We start from the raw sequence: 25326 nt of genomic DNA, 5'->3' as shown, positions 1-25326 counted from the left end.
ACTTCCTGGCAGCAGGAAATATCAAAGCAGTACAGGTATAAAACTCAGGGTACAAAAATAGTAGTCTTGACTCTACGCACAGTCTGGTTTGTTTATAAATATGTTTTTTTCAAAGAAGAAACTCTTAATAAATAAGATGAAAAGAAAACAGTGCAACCACTGGAAGTATATGTGCTATGTGGCATTATTGTTTACATCCGCTCTCACATTAATGTAACCTTTTGCTAAGATCATACTGGGGGCTTTTATGTATGTGTCCCCTGGCATTGTAGATAAGGTGGATACCTCCTGGTAAGAACCCTTGATGGTTGCACCCCGTTTTTGGAATTTACTTTCCCGGACATCCTACAAGTAGTCAACATTGTTGTATAAATGAAACACCAGCTGAAATCCTTTTTAAACTCAAAAGCTTTCTAAAATTTAATTCTGTGCAGCTACAACTTCATAGTTTTTATAACTGTGAATTTATAACAGCAGTATATCCAGTGAATGGATATACATCCACAACAGTAGTGTAGCCTCTCTATATGTATGTATGTGCTATGGTCTTCCTGGTGGCGTTCAGAGGCACTGCCCCACAGGTAACTGGACATGAGGCCCTGTTTGTTAAGTTGAGCTCTAGAGATCAGTGGGGGTTGCTGCTGCTGTACCAATCTCCCTGCCTGACCTCTTTGATTCTGTGACCAGTTTGGCATTGGAATCTCCCAGATCCCAGATTTGGGATAACTGTAATAGAATATTATTTCTTGAAAACAAAATAAAATAAATAAAATATAAAATATATAACATTATACAATGATGATATAATATAGTACTTTCATAGTTGGTTGTTGTAACTGAAAGAAAAAGAAGAAAATACAGTTCACTGTATTATCTGTGGTCAGTTTGTAAATGGGGACATATCCCTGAATCTCTTGTTTATTTTGAGAAATGATGATGCATATTTTGTAATACGTGTGACATATTTTCTACTTGCCAGAAAAAAGAGGGAAAATTATAGATAATTCAGATAGCTAGATAGATACTATCAGTTTAATCATGTCCAGTTCTCGGAGACTGCCTGGACAAGTCCTTGCAGTTTTCTTGGCAGGTTTTTTGGAAGTGGTTTTCCATTGCCTTCTTCCTAGGGCTGAGAGAAAGTGACTGGTCCAAGCTCACCCAGCTGGCTTTGTGCCTAAGCCGGGACTAGAACTTACAGTCTCCTGGTTTCTAGCCTGGTGCCTTAACCACTACACCAAACTGGCTCATCTGTCTGTCTATCTGTCTGTCTATCTATCTGCCTTGGCACAGGCCTTTTATGTTGACTGACTTCCTCGTGTATGGATAAGTCTTACCAATTTCCATACTTGACCCATGATGCAATGTTTCTCTCCTAATATTCTTAGTTGGAGAACAAACAGTTATTCGCAGCTTCCCCATTGCTTCAGTAACAAAGGAGAAGAAAATTACCATCCAGAACCAACTTCAACAGAGCATGCAGGAAGGGCTGCAGATCACCTCAGCTACCTTTCAGGTAAACAGAATGTTGAAACATCATAGGTCAGTATTGTTCATGTTTTGAAAACTGAACCATAGGTTGTTGTTTTTTTGTAGCTACTTTGGATATCTTGAATGAGAAAGTGGAATATAAACTAATTGACTTATGTGCCAAAGTAGTTTTTAAAAAGTTTATGGCAGTGCACACCTACCCACACAAATAAACTGAATGAATGAATGAATGAATAAATACATACATACATACATACATACATACATACATACATACATAAATAACTTCTGCCTGCTCTTCTTTGCCTTTTTACATCGCTCCTGCTTATCTTCCTGAGCAGAACTGTCAACTCTCTCTTGAGATACTTATTAGAAAAATATATTAAGACACAAAATAAGGGAAGAAGAAAACTTACTTTAAAAGAAATAAAGCAATAAAAGCAATAAAATAAAACAATAAAAGAATATCTTCCCTTTGTCATGTTACAGTTAGTTAATAGCAGAAATGAGAGGCAACACTGGACACATTGCATGTTTCAGTGAATCCCTAGGAAACAGAAGTTGACACAACTTCAACATTGTACAACATTAAACACACATAATCCTGCAAATTTGAATGCTTACGTACTATTTATGTACAGTTGTTTACAGATTCAAAATAAGAAAACTTGGGTTCACATTAAAACATACAATTTGACCTGAGGTGCTTAAGGTTTTACATGCAATTGTATCACTCCACAGATAGGTTTTTAAAAGTGTTTGGGAAATCATGTAGTCCTGTTATAATATATAATAATAGTCTTGAAATAATATAGTCCTGTTACCAAACCCAAACTATTATAGCTTAAGATACTCCTTTTAACTATAATTAGTTTAAATGTTATTAACAATAAAAATTTGTGGAAAATAATACTCATATTTAAAACATTTATTCTAGCTGATTTAAAAGCACTGTATTTTGAAAATTATTTATTAAGATTTAAAGCTTTATAATGATGTTTAACTTAGCAATACCATTTTCTATTGCCCTAATACCGAATACCCTAATATCTCTTATCTGTTACGTTTCAGTGTTTATGTTTTCTTTTAACTGATTATGTCTTTTTTATATGTAGCTGATTAAGGTAGCTTTTGATGAAGAAGTAAGCCCTGAAGTGGTAGAGATATTTAAGAAGCAACTGATGAAGTTTCGCTACCCTCAGTCCATCTTCAGCACTTTTGCTTTTGCGGCTGGCCAAACAGCACCTCAGATAATCTTGCCAAAGCAAAAGGAGAAAAACACTTCCTTTCGGTAATGATTGCCCCTTTTGTTTATGTGTTGCCTTTATTAGAAGTTTTAGTGGAGTTAGATTTCACAGGTTTTTAAGCCATGCTTGTAGCCTGCTTTAACAAAGGAGGTAGTGCCATATATTTGTAATAAAACCCAAATTGTAGTGACAATGAACAAGTAACATAATGTAACATTTACTGCGATCAAGCGACACTTCTACATTTCGGGTGATTGAAGAAGGACATGCATTCTGAAAGTATATTTAAGTGCATGCGTGCAGATGGTTTATGAAATATAAACACTGTGGACATCATAGCCCTACTTCTTTCTGTTGGAAGGCGTGGGGCCACACATTATGCCACTCACTGGGGTAGAGCTGAACAGAGCTGTTTTGGAGGAAAGATGAGAATACATAATGGCTAACATTCTCCTTCAGCAAAAGTACAGATATTTTTACTCTTTTCTGGATTTAGCACTCTTTCAAAAACAATTGTAAAAGGAGCTAAACGTGCAGGGAAAATGACAATTGGCCGGCAGCACTTACTAAAAAAAAAGACAGGAACAATCATGGAGGAAAGGGCAAATCGTCCTGGATGGAATGAAGAAGATGATATCTCAGGTAATAATAGATTGGAGCCTTTTTTTGTTTTGCCACTGTCTTGGTCTACAAGTCTCCAAATGCTAAGCTACTAAAATATTGCAACTTTAGTTTCAGATGACAGTGAAATGCACACAAGTGGTACTTTGAAAGCGTCAGAAAAATCAACAATGGAGCAGCTAGTGGAAAGAGCCTGTTTTAGAGACTATCAGCGTTTGGGGTTAGGAACCATCAGTAATAGTTCTTCACGCTCAAAAACAGAGTACTTCCGAATAACAGCTTTAAACAGGATGTATTCCCTTTGCAGAAGGTAAGCCAGCTTAGTTGTTAAGATAGACATCAGTCACATGGCTAAAACAGATTCTTTGTCTCTGTGGAGGGAGGACTTCTGGCTCAGTGACAGAGCAGGGGGGTTGCATGTAAAAAATCCCAGATAAAATTCCTGTCATCTGCAGGAAAGGAAATGCTTTGGTTCAGTGAATATGATATAGTATTGATCGGATTGGACTAGTAATTGGACTCTTACATTTTTAAGCAAGAACAGATAGAATCTAAGCTGCTGCTGGGTTATTGCCTGCGTGCAGTCATTCATGAGATACCAACATTTAAAAATCATCTGATCTACAATTTATATGTTCGCATTGCATGTTATCCATGACTAACCTGATTAATGTAATGTTTATCAGCAAATAAAACATTTTATCATGTTTAAATTTTTGATAAATATGTGCACATGTAGAAGTTGAAGTATACATAGAATATTAAGATGGTCAGATGTTAGGATTTCTAGCATTCAGAAACCATATAGACTGCTCAATAAAACTGCCAAAATCTATCCCATCTGTCTTTTTGTTGTTTCGGGCATTTGTTTAGATGTTCAGAATCTTCCCCCTACTACCATTTAAACACTGCAGACTGGATTCAGAGGGATAGGTTAGGAATGCTACCAGTCACTAGCTGAGTGAGTGACTTCCCTTTATAAGCATCAGGATCCTGGTGTGCTGCTCCCTTTAGAGCTCTGTCACTCCCTTTGTATTCATCCTCATACTAAACTTATACTTAACTACTGTTGTTCTTTTTATTATTATTTGTTGACAGGGGCATACCAGGGGGGGAGGGGGAAACAATCCACACTGGGTACAGGCAATAAGGGGAGTTGCTGCTGAAAACAATGGACCACTGCCCTTGTAGAGGTTTTTTTTAGAGGGTTTTTTTTCTCTCACTATATCATTCTGAGAACTGTTTTAGATACAGAAAGCAGTATCTTTTCTGATACTCTTAACTGTCAGTGGTCTATCCCAAATACTGAAATATCTTTTACCAGATTTGTTGGATTTGCATCCAGGAACTTTCATTCTAGAAAGCTGCATCCTTGATTGTGGTGTTGAGACTCTGTTTGTGCACAGTGGTGGAGCGATAGCTTGCATGTAGCCAGAGATTGAAAGGTGGGGTGAGAGAAGGCTTTGGTGTTAATATAAGCAGGGAAAATGGAGCAGAATTGTTTCTTATGGACTTTGTGAAATAGACTAATATTGTTAAGATCAGGTTATCCAATAACAATGACCTGTGAAATCTCCCACAGAGCTCCCAGGTTCAGGCTGTGGGAAATGCCCAACCCCCCTTGGATCTCCAGCATCATAAATGGCTAAATGAGTTGAATTGAGAGTGATACAGAAAAAAAATGTCTTGGTTGCCCAAGCAGACAGCATAATGGAAATAAGTGTTTTAGTGTTGATGTTGAATAGAGACAAATGCTTAATGCTTAATTAAAAGGGGTGACGGATGAGTGAGGCCAGAGTTTCTGTCATGAGTAAGGATGGCGAGCAGGAGGCTCCCATCCAGACTGTCAAGCGCATGCGTAGCACTGAGGAATTGGTCAGCCATTCAAAGAGACACAGATCGGGACCGCCTTAACCTTTGGGGTTTATATGTCTGGGTTTTTCCCACGCTTCTTCAGTTTGTTAGGATTCCTGTTATGTACTAGCAATAAACATTAGAGACCAGTTCCTTGTCTCAGCGTGTTTCCTGGCTGTTAGGACATCAATCCTAACAAACTCCTACTCCCATCGAAAGAGGGAGGAACAAGAAATTAAGGAGATACGTTTGGAATGTCTTCAGAAAACCAAGAAATGCGGCTCGCCATCCAACAATTGGCAGCAGCCCTGCAACAACACCAACAACAAGTAGATCTCCAAATCAACACATTACAAGCTGCCATGCTACAGCAGTTACAACAACCAGTTCCGATTAACCCACAACCGGTGCCAGCAGCAGCAGCAGCAGCTCCGCCAGTAGTCTTGAGATCCCAGGGCAGTCTACCAGAGAAATTTGGAGGAGAAGCTGAGAACATTTCTCACACAGTGTTCTTCGACAGCAGACCGGCAGAGTTCCCCACAGACAGAACCAGAGTCACCTTCATCCTAGGCCTGCTAAAGGGACCAGCAGCCAAATGGGCTATTCTCATGGTGGAGAACAACGACCCGATTCTCAACGACTACCAGAATTTTTTGGCAGGGTTCCGAGCACACTTTGACGACCCGATCAGAGAGGCCACGGCCAGCCGAGAGATTCGGAAGCTCAAGCAAGGTAACAAGAGGGTGGGAATCTACATTGCTGATTTCAAGTTGTTAGCAGGAGATCTGGACTGGAATGAGAGTGCATTAAAAGACCAATTCAAACAAGGGCTGGATGAGGAAATTAAGAATGAATTAGTGCGCCAGGGAACACCAGCTACCCTAGAAGCCTTATATCAGTTATCGGTGGTCATAGATGCCAGACTAGAAGAGCTCAGGCAGATGCAACCGGGGAGAAACAGGACCCTCAGAGCGTTTTCAGGATTTCCAGCTCTCTCCGTAGCATCCTCTCACTCAGCACAAGAGGAGCCAATGCAGATTGGGGCAAGCAGGAGACTGATTTCCGAGGCTGAGAGGCAGAGAAGGAGAGAGAGAGCCCTGTGTTTCTACTGCGGAGCCCAGGGGCACATGGTGAGAGCTTGCCCAGCGAGAGGCCAAGCAACTCCAGTAAGAGCCCCAAGGCAAGCAGCTGAAACAGGAACCATCTCCGCCTCTGCTTCCAACCAGGGAAACTCCATCGGTCTCCCTCCACAGAGCTCAGCAGGGAGACCATCAATCAATTAAGGAGGGCTCATTCCGAAGATTCCAGGCAAGCCTTTTACTACTTACCCGTAATCATGCACGTCACCCCAGAGCACCAGGTCAAGCTAGAGGCCATCGTGGATTCCGGAGCTTCAACCAATTTTATTGATGTGCAGACCGTACAGGACTTCAACATCCCGACCAGAGAATTGCCATGCCCCATAGAAGTGGAGACCATTGACGGCCAGCCCCTCAAGGCAGGGCCGATTAGAAGGCTCACAGAACCGGTGCAACTGACAACGGGAGACCACACTGAGTGGATCCAGCTTTATGTTACTGCATCGCTAAATGTGCCGGTAATCCTAGGCATGCCTTGGCTGAGGATCCACAACCCGTTGATGAACTGGACTACAGGAGCTATCTCCTTCCCAGCTAAGGAATGCCAGCACCACAAGATTCAAGCCGCTCCACGCTCTCCAGCAACCAACGCAGTCACGGTAGCAGGGGGAGTCCACTTGCCAACCAAGTATGCAGATTTTGCAGACGTTTTCAGCGAACAAGAGGCCACAGCACTACCCCCCCATAGGGACTGTGACTGCACCATTGAGTTGATACCAGGAGCCAAGATTCCAGCAAGGAAACAATATCCCATGTCCCCCAAGGAACTAGCCACCTTAAAGGATTACTTGGACTCCAATCTCCAAAAGGGTTTCATCCAACCATCTACTTCCCCAGCGTCTGCTCCTACCTTCTTTGTACCAAAGAAGCCTGACCCGTTGGCACCTGCAACCCAGGAGACACCCATGAGAGTGGTCCACGACTTCAGTTTTTTAAATAAACAAAAAGAGAATCCTATCCTCTGCCCTTTAATCTCGGATCTGCTAGATCGCTTACAGAAGGCACGCATTTTTACCAGGTTGGATCTCAGGAGTGCGTACAATCTGATCCGGGTGAAAGAGGGGCACGAATACCTGACTGCTTTCGACACCAGGTTTGGAAAATTTGAGTACCTTGTTATGCCCTTTGGCTTGTCTAATGCAGGAGCCATATTTTCCAGATTTATGAATCAAGTTTTCTCTGATTTACTAGATCTGGTCATTTATCTAGATGACATATTAATTTTCTCTGAGGATGCTACAACTCATGTAACCCATGTACGTAATGTCTTGCAAAGACTGAGAGAGAACAGGCTGTTCGCCAAGCTAGAGAAGTGTGCCTTTGATTTAACTGAATTACATTTCCTGGGCTATAAAGTCTCAACAGAAGGCATATCCATGGATCCTTCTAAGGTCCAGGCAATTCTCTCTTGGCCACCTCCCCGAAATGTCAAAGATGTACAAAGGCTGTTAGGATTTTGTAATTTCTATAGGCGTTTAATAAAACGCTATAGTGATCTCACTAGACCCCTCACACAGCTTTTGAAGAAAGGAGCAAAATTCATTTGGGAGGAGAGACAGCAAGCAGCCTTCCAAGAATTTAAGCAGCTCTTTGCATCCCAGCCGCTGTTAAGACACCCTGATCCCACGAAACAATTCATCATGCATTCAGATGCTTCCGATATTGCCGTTGGGGCAGTGTTATTGCAATATACAAACAAAGCCGAGAATACATTGCTTCCTTGTGCCTTTTTTTCACGCCTGCTCTCACCAGCAGAGAGAAACTATGATGTTTTTAACAAGGAGTTGCTGGCAATTAAAGCAGCATTCCAAGAGTGGAGGCATTGGCTAGAAGGGGCGACCTTTCCTGTGAAAGTTTGCACCGATCACAAGAATTTACAGCTTCTACAAAACACCAGATCCCTCACCCCACGCCAGATCAGATGGAGCCAGTTTTTCTCCCGTTTCAATTTTGTTATTTCTTATGTGCCCGGAGCGCAAAACTGCTTGGCAGACGCCCTGTCTCGATCCTTTCAGGCAAACCCCGCCACTCACCAGGAGGTACAGGCTACCATATTACAACCTCACAACTTTGATCAGTCTATGAGGGGGAGCCAGACAGAGATTTTAGCAGCAGGCAGACAAGCAGAGGACCTATTTACAAGAGTCAGAGCTCAGCAACAGGACCCATATGCCAGGGCTAGGATGGATGACCTCCAGAGGGCCCCGCAAGACACTGCCTCCCCATTCAATGTGGAGGCAGGAATCCTCTGGCATAGTGGGCGATTGTATATTCCCCCTTCATTGAGGGAAGAAGTACTGAGACTGTGTCATGACCACCAAACGGCAGGCCACGGAGGCGTTTTCAAAACTCTCCATAGAGCTCTGAGAGACTACTGGTGGCCTAAGATGGTTGCAGACATAAAGGGTTACGTTGCTTCTTGTCACACCTGCAGACGAGCCAAGCCTCTCCCAGGGAAGCCCACAGGACTCTTGCAACCCCTACCCACCCCTAGTCAGCCTTGGGATACTATCTCCATGGATTTCATCACTGATTTACCCCCGGTCCAGGGGCTGACTTCCATACTGGTGGTGGTGGACCTTTTCACAAAGATGGCACATTTTATTCCTTGCAAGGGCCTCCCATCTGCACCAGCCACAGCGCAGTTGTTCATGGACCACGTTTTTAGGTATAGAGGCATGGTGAATCACTTGGTGAGTGACAGAGGCCCACAGTTCACTTCCAGGTTCTGGAGGGCCCTTTTCCAGTCATTAGGGGTCCAGATCTACCTGTCATCAGCGCATCATCCTGCCAGTAATGGGCAAGCCGAGAAAATTAACCAGTGGTTACAGCAGTATCTCAGGTGTTACACCACGTATCGGCAAGACAATTGGCCAGCCCTGCTACCCATGGCAGAATTTACATATAATAATTCTGTACAGTCCTCTACCAAGATGTCCCCTTTCCAGGCACTCTACGGGGTTAACCCTCGGGTGTTGCCCACCTCCTCCCAGCAGGGAACTGTTCCAGCCGCGGCTGATTTTCTTAAAGAGCAACAAGCCGCACAGGAGTTGTTAAAGGAGCAGCTGAACAGGGCAAAGAGTGCTTACAAGAGGGTGGCAGATGCTCACAGACAGGAAGGGCCAGCGATTGCAGTAGGAGACAAAGTGTGGGTCTCTACCAAGTTTTTGAACTCTACCAGACCCTCCAAGAAGTTGGACTCTAAGTTTGTGGGCCCTTTCACTGTGGCGCAGCAGATAAATCCAGTGGCTTATCGTTTACAGCTCCCAGCATCCATGAAAGTCCATCCAGTGTTTCACAGAGCCTTGCTAGCCAAAGACCCTCTCCCAAGTGCCTTGCGATCGCAACTGCCCCCCCCACCTCCAGTAATTGTGGAGGGAGAGGAGGAGTACGAAGTTGAGGAAATTCTGGACTCTAGGAGGAGGGGAAGGGGCATCCAATATTTCATACACTGGAAAGGGTACCCTGAGGAAGAGCGCACGTGGGAGAATGCCAGAGATGTGCATGCACCAGCACTGGTTCATCGTTTTCATCAGCTTTTTCCTCACAAACCCAAGCCTCGCACTCTACCCGAGATTCCTCCTTCGGCTGAGCAGGCCGAAGAAGCCCAAGCAGAAGACTTCGTGAGTGTGCACCTTCCCCCCCCCCCCGCCTGAAGCCTTCACTCCAGTTACAGACGAGGTGGGGGAGCCGCAGCCCTCCACCTCGGGCTTGCATTTCCCAGGGGGGAGGGGGGATGACTTTTCTAATTATCTAGATGTTTTCCAGCAGCAGCCACCTGGCCCAGAAGCGTTATCAGACCTGGAGAGCAGCACTGATTCGTCCGTGGAGGAGTTTTCCTTTGAAGATCTTCCATCGTTGCCCAGTTCCCATGGGACCTTAGAAGCAGACGCCAAATCTTATCAAGACTCTGGAGGGGAGGGGGCTGAAATGGAATGTGAATCTGGAGGGGAGGGTGATGTCATGAGTAAGGATGGCGAGAGGGGGCTCCCATCCAGGCTGTTAAGCGCATGCGTAGCACTGAGGAATTGGTCAGCCATTCAAAGAGACACAGATCGGGACCGCCTTAACCTTTGGGGTTTATATGTCTGGGTTTTTCCCACGCTTCTTCAGTTTGTTAGGATTCCTGTTATGTACTAGCAATAAACATTAGAGACCAGTTCCTTGTCTCAGCGTGTTTCCTGGCTGTTAGGACAGTTTCAGCTACTTCACTGGTATCTTTCTTCCTGTTCCTCATCCTTCAGCATCCTATATCTTCCAGGAAGCCTATCTATGACTTTATTCAAATTAAGTAAGATTTAATGCTATACATATATCTTCTAGAGGTGACGGACTCATCCTTGGGGGAGCTGGGGGTGGTGACGACTGACAGGAAGCTCTGGCGTGGGCTGATCCATGAAATCACGAAGAGTCGGAAGCAACTAAACGAATAAACAGCAACAATGCTATACATTCTCCTTAGAAATTATAATACTATTGCTAACATTAGTTTGTGTAAATAGCATCTTGGGCAGATCATTTATACAATGGTGCAAGGGAGAAATCTCCAGTACATTTGCACAAATATTTGTAATACAAAGGAGAAAAACATCAAGTGAAATTTGCAACCACCCTTGGGAACATACTGTTTTCATAAGCGCTTCATTACTTTATTTTAAACTGTGTTTAATGTGCAAGTTTGTATTGTGCATTTTCAAAACCTACATATCTTCAGAAATATTTTAAATACGTTTATTTTCATATATCCACAAATGACAACAGACACTTTCATCCAAATTCACCTTATTTAAAAATGTTCCAAACCTCTAGAATCTTGTTGGAAAACTAGAACAAAACTTTTCAGCTGAATATTTTTTTAAAAGAAACAAGTTATATAATCAGTTGTTTGTATATTACAGCATTAAACAGATTTTGAGGCAAGCCAGAGTTCATTACTTCTCAGGGCCAAAATATTGATGGTGTTTAATGTGTACATTTGAAGCATCTAAACTTTCTTGTTCATAGAAACTAAGTGCTTATAAACAATCAGTCATGGACAAATATGAAACATACATGCTGTTTCTTTATTTGTTTATGAAGTAACTGCCCTACTTTTGTATGATGTTAAATATGCCTTCTAATAAAATATAATTAAGCTGTTAGAGCAGAACTTCAGGATAGAATTATGGGGCCAATTCAGCAGAATGAAGAAGAGGACCCTCATATGCTCCAAAGAGCATGGGCCTGTAAAACCATTGCATAAAACTATCATTTCTGATAACCTTTATTTTAATACTTAATCCAATAACATGTTAAGAATTGTTCTGGAAACGATTGAGCAAGTATCGACAAGATTCCTCTTTTTATTGCTGATTGTGAAAAAAAGAATAAAAACGTTCCTGATTCTGAACCTGCAGAGATGGGTAGAAACAATAATGACAACTGTGCATTCAGCTCTGCCCGTACCTCACCTCCAAAGTTGGGAAGAAATCTAAGAGCATTTGGCAATTATATGCACAAGGCACCAGTCACCTACCACCCTCTTTCCTGCTTTGGATCAGTAAAAATTGATGGAGAATTTCACTGACTATAGTTGGAAAGAAGTGGTCCCAGCATCTCTGACCAGCAGCAGCCAAGTTGGAAAAGAAAGAGGTAGGCAGGAACTTGGTAGTCACAATTTTTGGCTTGGCTAGCAATAATTTCTGGCAATTCCCAGCCAATAATTGTGAAATACTGTGTATCAGGGCTGTGTATTAGAAAGAAAATAGTGAATTAAAGAATAATGTGGATTAAATGCATTTTTTTTTTTTAAAAGCTGAAGTAATATTTTCATTAATTTACTATAAAAATATTATCCACATACTGTTACTTCTGGACTATTCAAATGCTTACCTTACTATAAAATGTAATACTACCAATAAAATAATAAATTGTATTAAAACTGTTAGGAAATTATAGGAAATCTGGACAGAATAGCAACTGCTGAAAAGAGCCAAAGTCATTCCTGAGTGGGGGGTGATGTCTTGATCTCTCGATGGTGGGCAGATAATAGAATCTATTTTATGCAGCAAAAGTATCATTTTTATGAAAGTAATCTTCTTGAATCTGTTCCCTAAAGAGGGACAAAAAGCTTATTTCAATATTGACTGAGATAAAATTATGAAAAATTGTTGAAAATAAGCATGTATTTTTTTTCTGAGATGGTTTACAATACATATAAAATATATATTTAAAAAGTCTAGTTTATTGGGTGGGAAGATTTATAAACATCTCCCCCCCCCCCCCCCCGAGCTTTAAATGGTCCAATAAATAGTTGGCTTCTGACTCTCTGGGCTGTGGCAGATTTGACAGGAAATGACCCTAGCCTGGAAATGTCTGTTAAAACAGATGTACAAACTTGCTATGTTAGGTGGTCTTTTTTGGGTTGCTGCCACTGCTTCTGGGTGTCAGAACAAAGGTATTTATTAGTTCTTGGAGTTCTCAGATGTTCTAGGTTCACACAGTGTCTAATCTGCTGCTATACTGGAGATTCAGAAGGAGAATTCAGTATTCATACAAGTCACATCAGCTTTTCCTTGTAACCTGCTCCATCTTATGACCTCCCTTTTTCACTTTCTTCCAGTTACCCAGGGCTGCTAGTGGTACCTCAGTGCGTGCAGGACAGCAGCCTGCAGAGAGTAGCTCGCTGCTATCGACACAATCGCTTGCCGGTGGTGTGTTGGAAAAACTCAAAAACAAGTACATTCCTGCTTCGAGCTGGTGGTTTCCATGGTAAAGGAGTTGTTGGCCTTTTCAAAACACAAAATACACAAACATCAGGTGAGGTTATGTTTTATATGAAGGATCTCATAAAAGGGGAAAGTGTTTATATCATCAGTTTTTATTATTTTATTGCTCCAGTCTCTAAACTAATACCTTAAGGCAACCTTCTCCAAACAAGTGCCTCCAGGTATTCTGGACTTTACCTCCACACAGACAAAATATAGTGGTGGTTGAAGTCCAACACATTTGGAGGGAAGTAGATAGGGGAAACTTCTTTTAGTGTATCATGTATCATGGAACTTACATCTAATCAGTGCAAAGTTATTTAGGTACTATCTTCTTATAACTTTTAGTGAATGAGAGAAGAATACTTACGTTCACACATGCTTCAGCTTTACGTCTGTTCCACTGTCATGTGAACAGAAGATAGAAATGTTGACCAGCTAAATCCATAGTATCACACACAGAATGTTTCTTACTCGTTAGGATTCTGATATGACACTCCCCTGGGCAAACACCCCCCCCCAAAGGTGAGCATTTGCTAGGCAGCGAATTAAATGAAAATCAGTATTCATTTCATGAGGTAAGAGTGGGAATGTGGTTTATTTTGTGCTTTGGTAACCAATTAGTATTATTAGCCTTCTTGAAAAAACTTGCCCTGTGGAATTTTTGAAGAGGATAGTAAAATAATTAATAGTTATGTGCAAGTTACATAAGCCATGAATCATTCAAGAATTTAAGATGTGAATAGATTTTAATTGCTTAAATACTTAGCATAATCCTGAAAATGGTATACTGCTCTGTGTGAGTTTATGCATAAAATATATCTACACAATAAAAGAAAATTCTTCAATATCAGTAATCTACAAAGCATTGCTGTTCAGCTTTTGTGGGTATGTGTATGTATCTACTTTCAAGTGTTTAACTGCAAGAATTGAGCAATTTGAAAAAATGTACCACGAAAAACTTTGGATTTGCCCCAAGAACAAACCAGCCCAAAAGTCATTGGTTGCATAAGCCAAACTATATGCAAACAGAGACTGTTCTTTCTTGTCATTATCTGGAAAAAACTAAAATACAAATCTCTGTTCCTTGTACATATCTAAGTGGCTATATTTGGGAGTTTTTAATAGGTGCAAGTTTCTGTTTTTAGGAATTATTTCTTAAAGACTTATCAAAGTATCTTTCTGTGATTTATTACGGTATCTCCACAACAACTTCATGCAAATAGGTTAATTTTTTTAAAAAAATAAAGTAGGCGGCCAAGTGCAGGCTAGAGACACCTGAATACAACAGTGAGAAACAAGATCCTGTTGTTGCTGGTGCATTCTGAGATCCTTCCCATTTTCCCTCTTCCCCTTTGTCTTCCAGACAGTGCTCATTTGAGAGGTGCAAGGACTCAAGCCTATCTGGAATTCCTAGCCTTTTTCTTGGGAGCCCTTTATCCAATGAGTGACTACTGGTTGTGATTACTCAGTGGTTTCTTGCTGCTCCTTCAGATCTTCCAGAGCATGAAGCCTAAAATTGAAAGAGGTTCTGGAACTGTTTTCTGATTCAGACTGAGTCTTGCTTGTTTGGTGCAACAATATATACATGGCTCAGAAACGCATGGAAAGATTGGGGAGAAAAAGGAGTGAGGAGTGAAACTGAAAAAGCAAGAAGTAGAAAAAGTGAATAATAGGGGAAGAAAAATGAGGAGGAAAATGCTGAATAGAAATAAGGTTTAAAAGAAGAGGCAGCCATGCTGTACACAGACAATGGTGAATGTTGGAAGAACGCAAACCTTGAATAGTTACCTTTTTAGGCACTATTTGCCAAGTTCACGTTGCCTGGATGTTTGTACCTCTGTTGAGATATGGCCACTTATTCACTGACTTTGCTGCACAGAGGATTGTTTCAGAGTTGCATTTGTAGGCATGTTTTGAAAATAATTAGGTAGTGCTTCAGACTTCATATGAGCCCGGGTCCTCTCTGCTATTCAGTAAAGCATTCCCTTTTTTTTCAGGCTTCTGCATAAGCCTGAAAAAAAGGTGTGGCTGCTTTGTATGTTAATTGAATCGATTCCTTAAAAGAGCTGCATCTTTTTTTTTCAGGCTTGCACAAAAGCCCTCCAAAAGAGTTTCTTTAATAAACAGCAGAGTGATGCTGTGCTTCCATGAGTCCAAAGCATTTCTTCTGAATCATTTTCAGAGCATGCACAGCCCTGTTATTCATACTCATATGAGTAGGCCAGTGGGAGAACAATATATGGGAGAGCAGAAAATGCTCATATATCCATAAACAGCATTATAACTTCTGAGGTGGTAAAGGTATGTTCATAAAGAAATTTTAGAAGCAACACTCTTCTTTAATGGTTACCTTTTGATTTCATCTGCAGGCAGAACAATTGACAGTGAAATTGCCTCATTATATTACTTTCACAGTGATAGATGTTTTTATGTCTTACTCATATTGGAGGATATAAATTTATATTGTAGCTAGTTTTTATTTATTCAGTTTTATTTTTAATTTGAATGGTTATATTCATTTTATCTGCCCAAAATCATAAGAGCAGATTTCAAATAGCTAAATAAACACATCCATTGGATGCTGTTTTCATTTCAGGGAAGTGACATGTGCTGTACAAACCAAAGGTATAATCTGTTTCCTGCATTTGTTTGCATAGCTCCTACGTCACTTGAATCATCAAGCAGCATAGAACAAGAAAAATACCTTCAAGCCTTACTGAATGTGATTTCTGTCCATTGCAAATTGAATGGCAATAATACTCTCACCATGAGACCAACAATTGCTTTATCTCCAGGTAATATTGTCCTTTTGGACAGCTATGTTAAAATCCAACATTTGAAGAGAAAATTTTATGTTTATAATGACCGTTCTTTTGATTTGATTTCCATATTATAATCTCTCATTGCCTTAATGAATCATTGCCCAGGTAGCTGATTTGTCTCTGGAATTTTGCAAATATATTTTTCATGTAAATGGCAGATTACAAAAGTAAAATACTTTGAACTTAAGTAAAATTGCTAGCTAATGAAATTCTGTGTCACATATGTGAAAAAATGTACAGTACTTTAGATCTAACTATTAGAAATTTACAAGCAATCTGGAATGCTTAACATAGTTTTATCAAGATACATATGAATATGTCTTGAAGGTGAAAGGATAAAATATGATATGCTTTTTGCGGAGTAGGTCTGAATAAAGCCATTAAGAAATGCATTAATATTCTATTTCAGTTGTCATGTGATGAAACCTGTAGGGTTCATACAAAGGTAAAGCTGCTGTTTTAGATACAGGAGCATGCAACTTGCCAAGTTTGTCCATTTGGCTTAATCAGTTGGTGAAATCAAGTGTACCTAAATTCTGGCTTTTTCATAACATAACCCCGTCACCAATTGTGCATGCCTTGCTTCATTTGTTGTTAAATACTTCGATTTTGTTAGCCATGCCTAACTTTCTGTGATGCTGCAACTGTATACTTGCTATTTCTAATTATGTGCAATGTCTCTTATATGTGGAAAAGTGGCAGCAGCTAGATAAATGAACCATTAAAAGAACATTTCTATATATGTGTCATTGCTGTTTTCAAATATAGGGTTCAAATCAGGGTAATATATAGGTAATGTCAACCTGAATGATATTCTACTTTTAATCTCTCCATTCTTTTTGACTGACTTTAGGCACTGAAAGGAGGGCTTCAAGAATGTCTACTGTATTTAAGCAGGTAGTGCCAGGACATTTGGATGTAAATCTATCCAATAGCTTTGCTCGAGGAGGTTAGTAAGACTAGTTCAAAGCCTACCCATGGATGTAAGGGTTATTCTTGCATTTTGCCTCACTTGATTGTATTATACACCACATGAATGATAACTAGTTTATCACCATTATAAAAAATTGCCTGATCTGCATATTGAAACAAGAGTATGCATTTTGAAATAGAGATTGCACATGCAAATGAGTATGCATATAGTTTTTGTGATGTGGGGGGTTGCATTCAGCAATAAGGGCTGTGTAACCATTAAGTTTTCTAGATTGCAACTATGGACATTTTAACAGATGGGAGATGCCATCCAAAATGTATTTTAGGTGGGAGTCTAGGTGGGACACCTGTCATAACATTTACTCATTTATTACTTATACATTCCCTCCTTCCATTTTTTTTTTGGCCAACACAGTCGAGAGACTCTCAACACATAAACCACACAATCAGTGACAGCAGCAATGATTTGACAAATTGGTAGGACCACATGCACAGAATATGAACCTACATATGGAGCACTCTGAGAGTGTTTTCTCTTCATAGAATAGAACAGCTGTGATTTCATGGCTTCCAACAGCTGTTCTGTTCTACACAATCACAAATGAGGAGCATTGAAGTAATAATTTTAATTACCTGTAGCACTCAGATGTTCAGTCGAGATGTTTAATACTGAAACACCTTTTAAATAGCAGTCTGTTGTATTGATAGCACAGCCGCTCCAGATTCTTACGTAGCTGAGGACTATGCAATCAACACTGCATTTTAGTAAAATAATAGGATCCTCTGTATGAAATGATGCCCTTCAAAGCTGCAAGAATATGCTTTTTAAAAAAATTAATATGAAAGTTTAAAATGACTCCAGTTTGACTGGGAAAAAGATACATTTAAACTGAAAGTAATTTCTGTCTACATAATTCACTATGGGTGGTCATGTTTTAATAATGAATAGATTAGAAACTAATGAAAGTAATACCTTTAAAATATAATAAACCCTTCATTATGACAATACTGTCAAAAGAATTTGTAATTTATCTTGATCAAGAGTGACAGCTGACAATAGGCTTATCAGTAAAAGGTTTACTTGTTAAGACTGACACTTAAAGAACAAAATGCCTCCAAACTTAGTTTGTTTTATTCTTAGAATTAAACTGAGCTCAAAATAGTGTTTTTTTGCACAAATCAAAACTGGTTACTCTGAAGTTTTCTTCATTTCAGATACCTAATTTAGAAAGCAATAGCTGTTTTTTATTGTTGCTATTAATAGGAGTTAAAAATATGCTCATCTACTGCAAGTCACCCAGGGATCTGCCAGTAGATTACTGTTTACTTTTTTACTATTTCGTATGTAATGAATTAGGGACCATGCTGACTTTGGAAGTCAAAATTCTTGAATTTAGGATAGATTAGGTGTAATGGCGTGGATTGGCTATAGCAGTACTCTAATAAGTGAATCAACCAAAGAAGGGTTAGTGAGTAGAATCGTTGATTGGACATGTTTGCATTGGTTTCTTGCAAGACCAGTCACTGCGTTGGTTGGAATGCATATGAAAGCATAAAAAAGATTCAGATACATCTTATTGGAAGAATGTAGTTGCTGGGAAAAGTCACCAAACACTTGCCTAGATTTATTCAGCAAGCAGTCCAGAAAACATTTAGGCTGCTCCACAGAGCAGCAAGATAAGTCTAGGATAACAATTGTTTTCCTTCCGTGTAATTCTTAAGTAATTTTTCTCCCAGTTATTGCTCTCATAATATGTTGACTAGATTAGATATAATAATGAAGGTTGATAAGGGTAGAACCAAAATATGTTCACTTTCTTCTCCTTTTACCTCCATAATGCAAAAGAAGCACTTTACTGTAACTGTACCTGTGAATTCAGCCTCGTATTTAATTTGGAACCTTCTTGGCAACATTATTGTATTTTGGGATAAAATATCTTTTCAAAATATTCATTACAGTAGTACTCAATTTTTCTTTGTACTCTTACTTTCAGAAGAATAGGTACAATGCTTGACTCTATAATGCAAATTTAATATAGAATCACTCCATTGATTGGAATCTCAAGGAAAAAAATCAGAACCATAAGCAGGGAAGCTATATTTAGTGATTACAATTATTAGCATAATTAAGTGCAATTAAATGCTATGTGAATATTCTTGATTGATGTAATATCCATGTCAGTTGATTCAATTGCCATTTAGCATGAATGGAAGGTAGCCATTTTTTAACATATTCTCTGCCCTCATTATAAAGAGTACAAAAACAGAAGAAAAAAATGCCTTAATTGGTGGAAGCTTCATACAGAAGTACCTTCTTGATCAGTCTTAAACATTGCCTTTATTTTTTAACATTATGCCCATACTTAAGAGAGTAGAATTCTGCCATACCTTCTCTTATGAATGCATTATAAGACTACCAGATTCCAAAGTTTATGTAAACAAATAACTGTATCTAAGAATACAAATTACTAGAAATAGAATATTTGGTTTGGGTTTAGATTACAGGGTACGTAATCAGGTATATGAAACAATGTTTAGCATCCAGGTTAACTTTCAGCCATCTAAATATTTATTACATTGTAACGTCAGTGGAATAGAATGTTTCAAGAGAATAACGTCCCTTGTTCCTCTCAAATTATTTAATGCTTTTTTCCTTAAGAAAAATTTAGAATCAGAGCTAAAATGCTTTTACTTAAGAATCAAAACTCAATTCAGTGAATTTCTATTTAAGTGTACAATTCCATAATTCAGAATGATTTAATTAGCTCAATTCCATAAGACTGGATCTCAGGTTTAACAGTTAGTGTACTAGTGCTACAGGATAGGCTCAGCCAAAACCAAAATCTTGCATGTTAATAATTTGACTGCACAAACACATGCTTTGCATGGTGCTTGAGATACAGAGATACAGAGATATGTTTCTTTGGTCTTTCACCCTCCATTAATTGTATTCTTCTACCAATAAAAATAAATAATAGTGATAAATTGTGCTAAGCAATTTTCGACTGATACGTTTTTCCTACTCAGAATTTTTTTTTCATACTGGACCTGCTTCCCCTTGGTATAATTCCCTGGCACATGGCTGTTATGCATGTCTGCAGTTACTGCAGTGGCCATAAATATTATCCTATATGACAACTGATCTACACTTTTTCTCCTTGCAGCTTGATTTACAGATCGAGTCCTTGATGCTAGCTGTTAAAGCTCAAAGTTACAAGCACTTGTTTTTATCATAATCAAAGAAGTAGAAATATTCAAGTAACCTTTTTCTTCTTTCCTGTTCAATTTGCTGTGACTGTTTCATTGCAATGTCCGTCCCATTGCTTTTCCTTTTCCTCTTGTCCTTACTGATACCTGCCAGTGGTTGGGTACAGAGATAAATGTTTCATACATTCAAATTCCAAATCAGGAAGAGTCCATCAGGGTACTGTATTGTTTGCACTAATACCAAATTTTCCTATTCCTTTGTTATGTGTATCAGTGCACATTAAATAAACTACGTTGGTATGCTTAGGCATGAAATATATTTGCCAGGCCATCCTCTTGCTATAATATATTACAGTATATTATGAGGTGATTTATAGATCATAAGCATTACATTTATTGCAAAAAGGATAGTATTTTAATCAGATCACTTACTGAAAAGCTAAATCATGAAGAAATTTCGTTGCATAAGTCATGAGCATTCTTGCTCACGTAATTACTAATGGTTATTAAAAAGGGAATAATGTCTAAATTGTAAGAGAAAATAGGGTGTATTCACTTGTTTCAAGTATTTTCTTATGAACACAAGAGATTTGAAAGCAGATATCTATATGTTCTTTAATCGCTGTAACCCATCACTGGCTAGTGTGCTAATCTGCATGTGCTTTTCAATTTGCAATCATTGCTTTTTATGTGGTGCAAGGTATAATCAAGCTCTGCTTTAACAATGGCAAAAAAAAGGTGGGGAGGGAGTGATGCTTTATTCTGGACTTCTTTCAATTTCTCTTTTTGAAATATATATATATAATGTAATCATTTTGTCAGTTAATACTTTGAGTCTTGAATGGCAACTGATTATTCAATCATTTATTAATAATAATATGAAAACCTGTTTCCAGGTGAAAGATTGTATACCAACTGCTTTATTTCAGAGACTACTTTAAATAATAGTTTACCACATTCAGTTTCCTGAGGAATCCTTTCTGTTTTCTGTGACTAAAAGTCAGTAGGCTGGCTTTGTATGTAGGTAGGAAAATCCCTATCAGCAATGTTTGTGTGGCAACACTTCGTTACTTTTTAAACAAGTCTATTACTATAGTACTGTTTTTCAGTGATAATATCAATTGATCTGGAATTCCCTATTGAATTATTACTTTTGTTAATAAAGCCATAGAGAGCAATGGCTCTGAAACCAAACATGACAAGACTCATCTTTTAATATACTTGCTGTCCTCAGAGAGCACGTTATTTCACATGACCGTTTCACAGGGCCACAAGAACTGAAGAACCATTAAAGGGAAAGAGTAGAATCCGATTATCTCTGTTGCATGTAATGACCATCTGCACCGTCGTCGTAGCATGCTTCTGGCATCAACTAGATTGCTCAGATCACATGATTAGTTTCAATCTCAGTGCATGAGGAATAAGAAATCACAAGGCCCAGGTTCAGTGTACAGATGTTATTACGGCGTCATAGTAATAATACATGAAGTGGTTTTGTAATGGCAGCCGTGCTATGTGGACAACATATATGCCAACAGGATCATATTAATTAGTAACTGTTTTTTCTTTTCTCTAATCCCAATGCAAATTTATGTACCTCACTTAGAAGAGGCTCACAGTGCTTCTGGGTAATGTGGGTACAGCATGTCTATAGCTAGCTGAATATACAGAAATGTTGCTACATAAAGCATTCAGTATGAGGTGGTTTGACCATGATTATTATGGTAAATCATGGTTATCAATTCAGAGCAGGTGTGTTAAGTTTAACATAATTGATTGTGATAGAGATGCAAATGTTTTTTTAAGTAATATATACATATGTATGCTTACTAAATGGGACATTTACAACTGTCCAGAATCATCGCAAGGCAAATGGCATATAAATTTAATAAATAGCCCATGTGTGTGAAAATTTAAATATTTCATTACATTTTTAATTTTTATGAAGGTGTGTGGGCAAGTCTTCGTTCTAGTGGTCGATTTATCAGCACTCAAATGCCATTCCTTGATGTGGGTGCAAGATTAGCAGGAAAAGATGGTTCACCTTCATATACCAGCAGCAGTGCCTACTTTCAGAACCGACTCCTCAAGCGACAAGCTGCTCTTTACATATTTGGAGAAAAATCTCAACTCAGAGTATGTCTGTTCTCCATATATACTTCTAGGCTTTGAGTGGAATGATATTAAGAATTGTTTATAACTGGAATGCAACACAGCAGAGAACTGTGCACGTTGAAATGCTCTTGGTTTCAATAAGACTTAGGTCTTATGATTGTGCTGGACTGCAGGATCTGCAACTGAAACAGCACAGACACAGGCATTCTGTCCTTTCAGAGCCTTGCAAGAGGTACTCAGTGAGATTAGAAGCAGCAAAACCATTTGGGGCAGTTGCAGGGGAGGGCTGTAGTGAGAAAGGGAGCCAGAAGCCACTGGGAAGCATCCCTGAAACCATCCCCAAAGGCCTAAAATGGTACCACCAAAACTAGGCAATCCAGTCTGAAGCATGAACAGAATGCTGGAAGTTTCATGTGGTTTGTGGATCTCAGTGACCTCTGACAGCAACAAGTTGAATTTGATAGCTAGAGCTTAACAGTGTAAAATGGAATTTCATTACTAGTTTTAATTCAGCTATTTTACTGTCTTTTGAAATTAAAAGCTATTTGTCATGGTCCTTTTCAGTGGGATGGATGTTCAGTTGAGTTTCCATCCATATTTTGGGATAACTAATCACACAAATATCATTTTTACATATGACTGGAAGATCTGAATAAGATTCTATTTACTTATTCCTGTTCATTGATCTATTTATTCATGTATTTATTTATTCATTTAACATATTTCATAACAGCATTTCAGGACTGTGATTTTCACAACTAAGCTTGTGGCACAAAATGGTAAATTCAGTACCAAATTTTAAAAGTACCTCAAGTTTAAACCATTATTAAATAAGCCACTTCAAGTAAAATATAGTCAAATATATAACAGCAGTAAATGCCATAAAACTTTTTTTTAATTAAAAGCTAGAGAAAACAAATATGGTTTAAAGTGCTTTAAAAGCAATTAAAATTGGAGCTAGCCTTATGGAAAGGAATTGCAGGTCATGACTGAAAAGACCCCCAACAAAAGAGAGGAGGCTCATGCCACTCCTTCCTTTACAAACCTTGGTGGTGATATTAATTATTTATTTATTTAATAAATTTATTCACCGCCCATCTCTCTCCAACGGGGGGACTCTGGGCGGCTTACAATAAAACAAGATTAAAATATAAAACCATTACAATTACAAAATACAATAAAAATATAAATACAATAGAAAACCAACCTGTGCTTTAAAATATAATTTTAAAGCACAGGTTGGTTTTCAGCTGATCAACCAACTTAGATCCAAACTATATAAATTATACATAGTATTAACACTATGCACAGCAAAATGTTCCTGCAACATATGTACAGTGGTGCCCTAATAAAGTCATATAAACTGAGGAATTCAGAAACCTCTAAATTTGAATAGTGCTTTATATTCAATAATATCAGCTATAATCTTCTCTCCTAGTATCCAAAACCCCTCTCCTACGCTATCATAAAAGGGAAAAGTCCAAAAATGTGGACTTTTCATTACCATCTTTCATATTATTCTGTTAAGACTCCACGGGGAGAGAAAAGCCACAATCTGCATTACAAGTAATTTTATAATTTTGAATCTGCATAATATTAAAAAAATATTATGCAGATTTTAAAAAAAGATGCATTTTCATCACATTATAGCAAAACAAATCAAAAAGAGAAGTTGTAGGTGGTGAGGTCATTTCAGCTGTGCAGCCAAAGAACAGTTACAGGGAAGATTATGTAAGAGTTATACATTACACCTAGTAAGTCATGTCATTTCAGGTCTCAGAAAAAATGTTAAGTTCTTCCAAAACATGGGGTAGCAAAACTTAATCCCTTAATAAATATTTTAAGTGTACTTTTTAAATGAATAGCGCAAATAAATGCCTTCTTTGTCCACAGGGCTTCAAACTTGATTTTGCTTTAAATTGTGAATTTGTTCCAGTTGAATTCAGTGACATCCGGCAAGTGAAGACTAGTTTTAAAAGACTCATGAGTGCTTGTGTTCCTAGCAATATTCCAGCAGATTCTGAAATAACATTCCTTAAAGCGCTTGGAGAGTCTGAATGGTTCCCACAGGTAAAGTGATATGGGGCAGTCATAAATGCATGTGATTTCTGAGGCAAAACCAAGGCTATTTTCATTCTGTTTTTTAAAAAAATCCTTTCGTCTTTTGTTCTGCTTTAAATGAAATCTGCTGTATTTTTATGGAGACAAACATCCTTCAGTGAGTATTTATAATGGCAAAATAGATTTAACCACTGGGGCACTCACTTAATCAAAATCAGCCATAAAAATGTTGTATTTGGCCTTAATGATTTAAATCTTCTCTTGAAGTCAATTTCCATTTTCTGTTGCTTTTAACAAAAGAAATTCAGTTTAAGAAAATATTACATAGATTATCCCTGTAATAAAGGTCTCATCACATACTGTTTGCTAATTCAGGATTATGGCACAAGTGTACTGAAATTAAATAGAGTTTTTTCTTGATATTTTGTATCTAAGTGTTTACCTGCTTCAAATCTGATCTGATATCCAATCTAGATTACAAGTGTTATTTAGGTAATTAGCCAGTTGTTTATTTTTTAAAAGCCATTGACACTGCACTGAATGGTATTGTGGAGTTTAATCCTTAGAATCTGTATTATTCTATCATGTTTTGTAACTGTGGAAGCTATCATAAAACCTGTAACATGTCACAATATAGTTTGAGAGCCAACTGGACTTGAGCAACTTATGAATAAATTGTGCATCAAAAGAGAACAGTACCTGGCTAATTCTGTCTGATCTCAGAAAAACTAAGCAATGCCAGATTTGGTTAATACTTGGATGGGAGACCACCAGAAAATCTAAGGTGTAAAGCTAGACTTGGAAGTTAAAAAAAACATCCTGAGAGAAGGCAGCAATCAGCCACTTTCATATTATTGCCAAGAAAACACTATGAATGTGTACATGAAATCTTCAGGAGTTGAGCTAGTCTTAAAGCAAACTTTATCTAAAGCATTTGATATTGCTGAACTCCTTTATGGATCAATGCAAAGGTAACCTTATTATTTAGGGCTGTGTAAGCATTTTTATTTAATAGGAATGAAGATGTTTCCTCTATAGTCATGATGTATAGGACTACTAATTCAGATTTGGGCCCTAATTGTGGGCGGAC

The 25326-nt window shown here is 38.6% G+C and overlaps 1 protein-coding gene across 2 annotated transcripts in view; it reads left to right on the top strand.

Moving 5' to 3' along the window:
• SBF2 (SET binding factor 2) overlaps window positions 1–25326 on the top strand; it is a 266379-nt gene that overhangs the window by 214464 nt on the left and 26589 nt on the right. The window contains exons 23-31 of one of the 2 annotated variants that reach the window (XM_063289454.1): window positions 1386–1513; window positions 2604–2779; window positions 3232–3377; window positions 3468–3666; window positions 12951–13147; window positions 15756–15893; window positions 16774–16869; window positions 22009–22196; window positions 24069–24245. In XM_063289454.1, the coding sequence (XP_063145524.1) occupies window positions 1386–1513; window positions 2604–2779; window positions 3232–3377; window positions 3468–3666; window positions 12951–13147; window positions 15756–15893; window positions 16774–16869; window positions 22009–22196; window positions 24069–24245 (1445 nt within the window). The remainder of the gene's footprint in view (window positions 1–1385; window positions 1514–2603; window positions 2780–3231; window positions 3378–3467; window positions 3667–12950; window positions 13148–15755; window positions 15894–16773; window positions 16870–22008; window positions 22197–24068; window positions 24246–25326) is intronic. The other variant, XM_063289456.1, reaches the window with a different exon arrangement.

Source organism: Candoia aspera, chromosome 1 (assembly GCF_035149785.1).
Source record: "Candoia aspera isolate rCanAsp1 chromosome 1, rCanAsp1.hap2, whole genome shotgun sequence".
In the NCBI taxonomy this organism is placed as follows: Eukaryota; Metazoa; Chordata; class Lepidosauria; order Squamata; family Boidae; genus Candoia; species Candoia aspera.
This window is presented reverse-complemented; position numbering and strand designations above follow the sequence as displayed.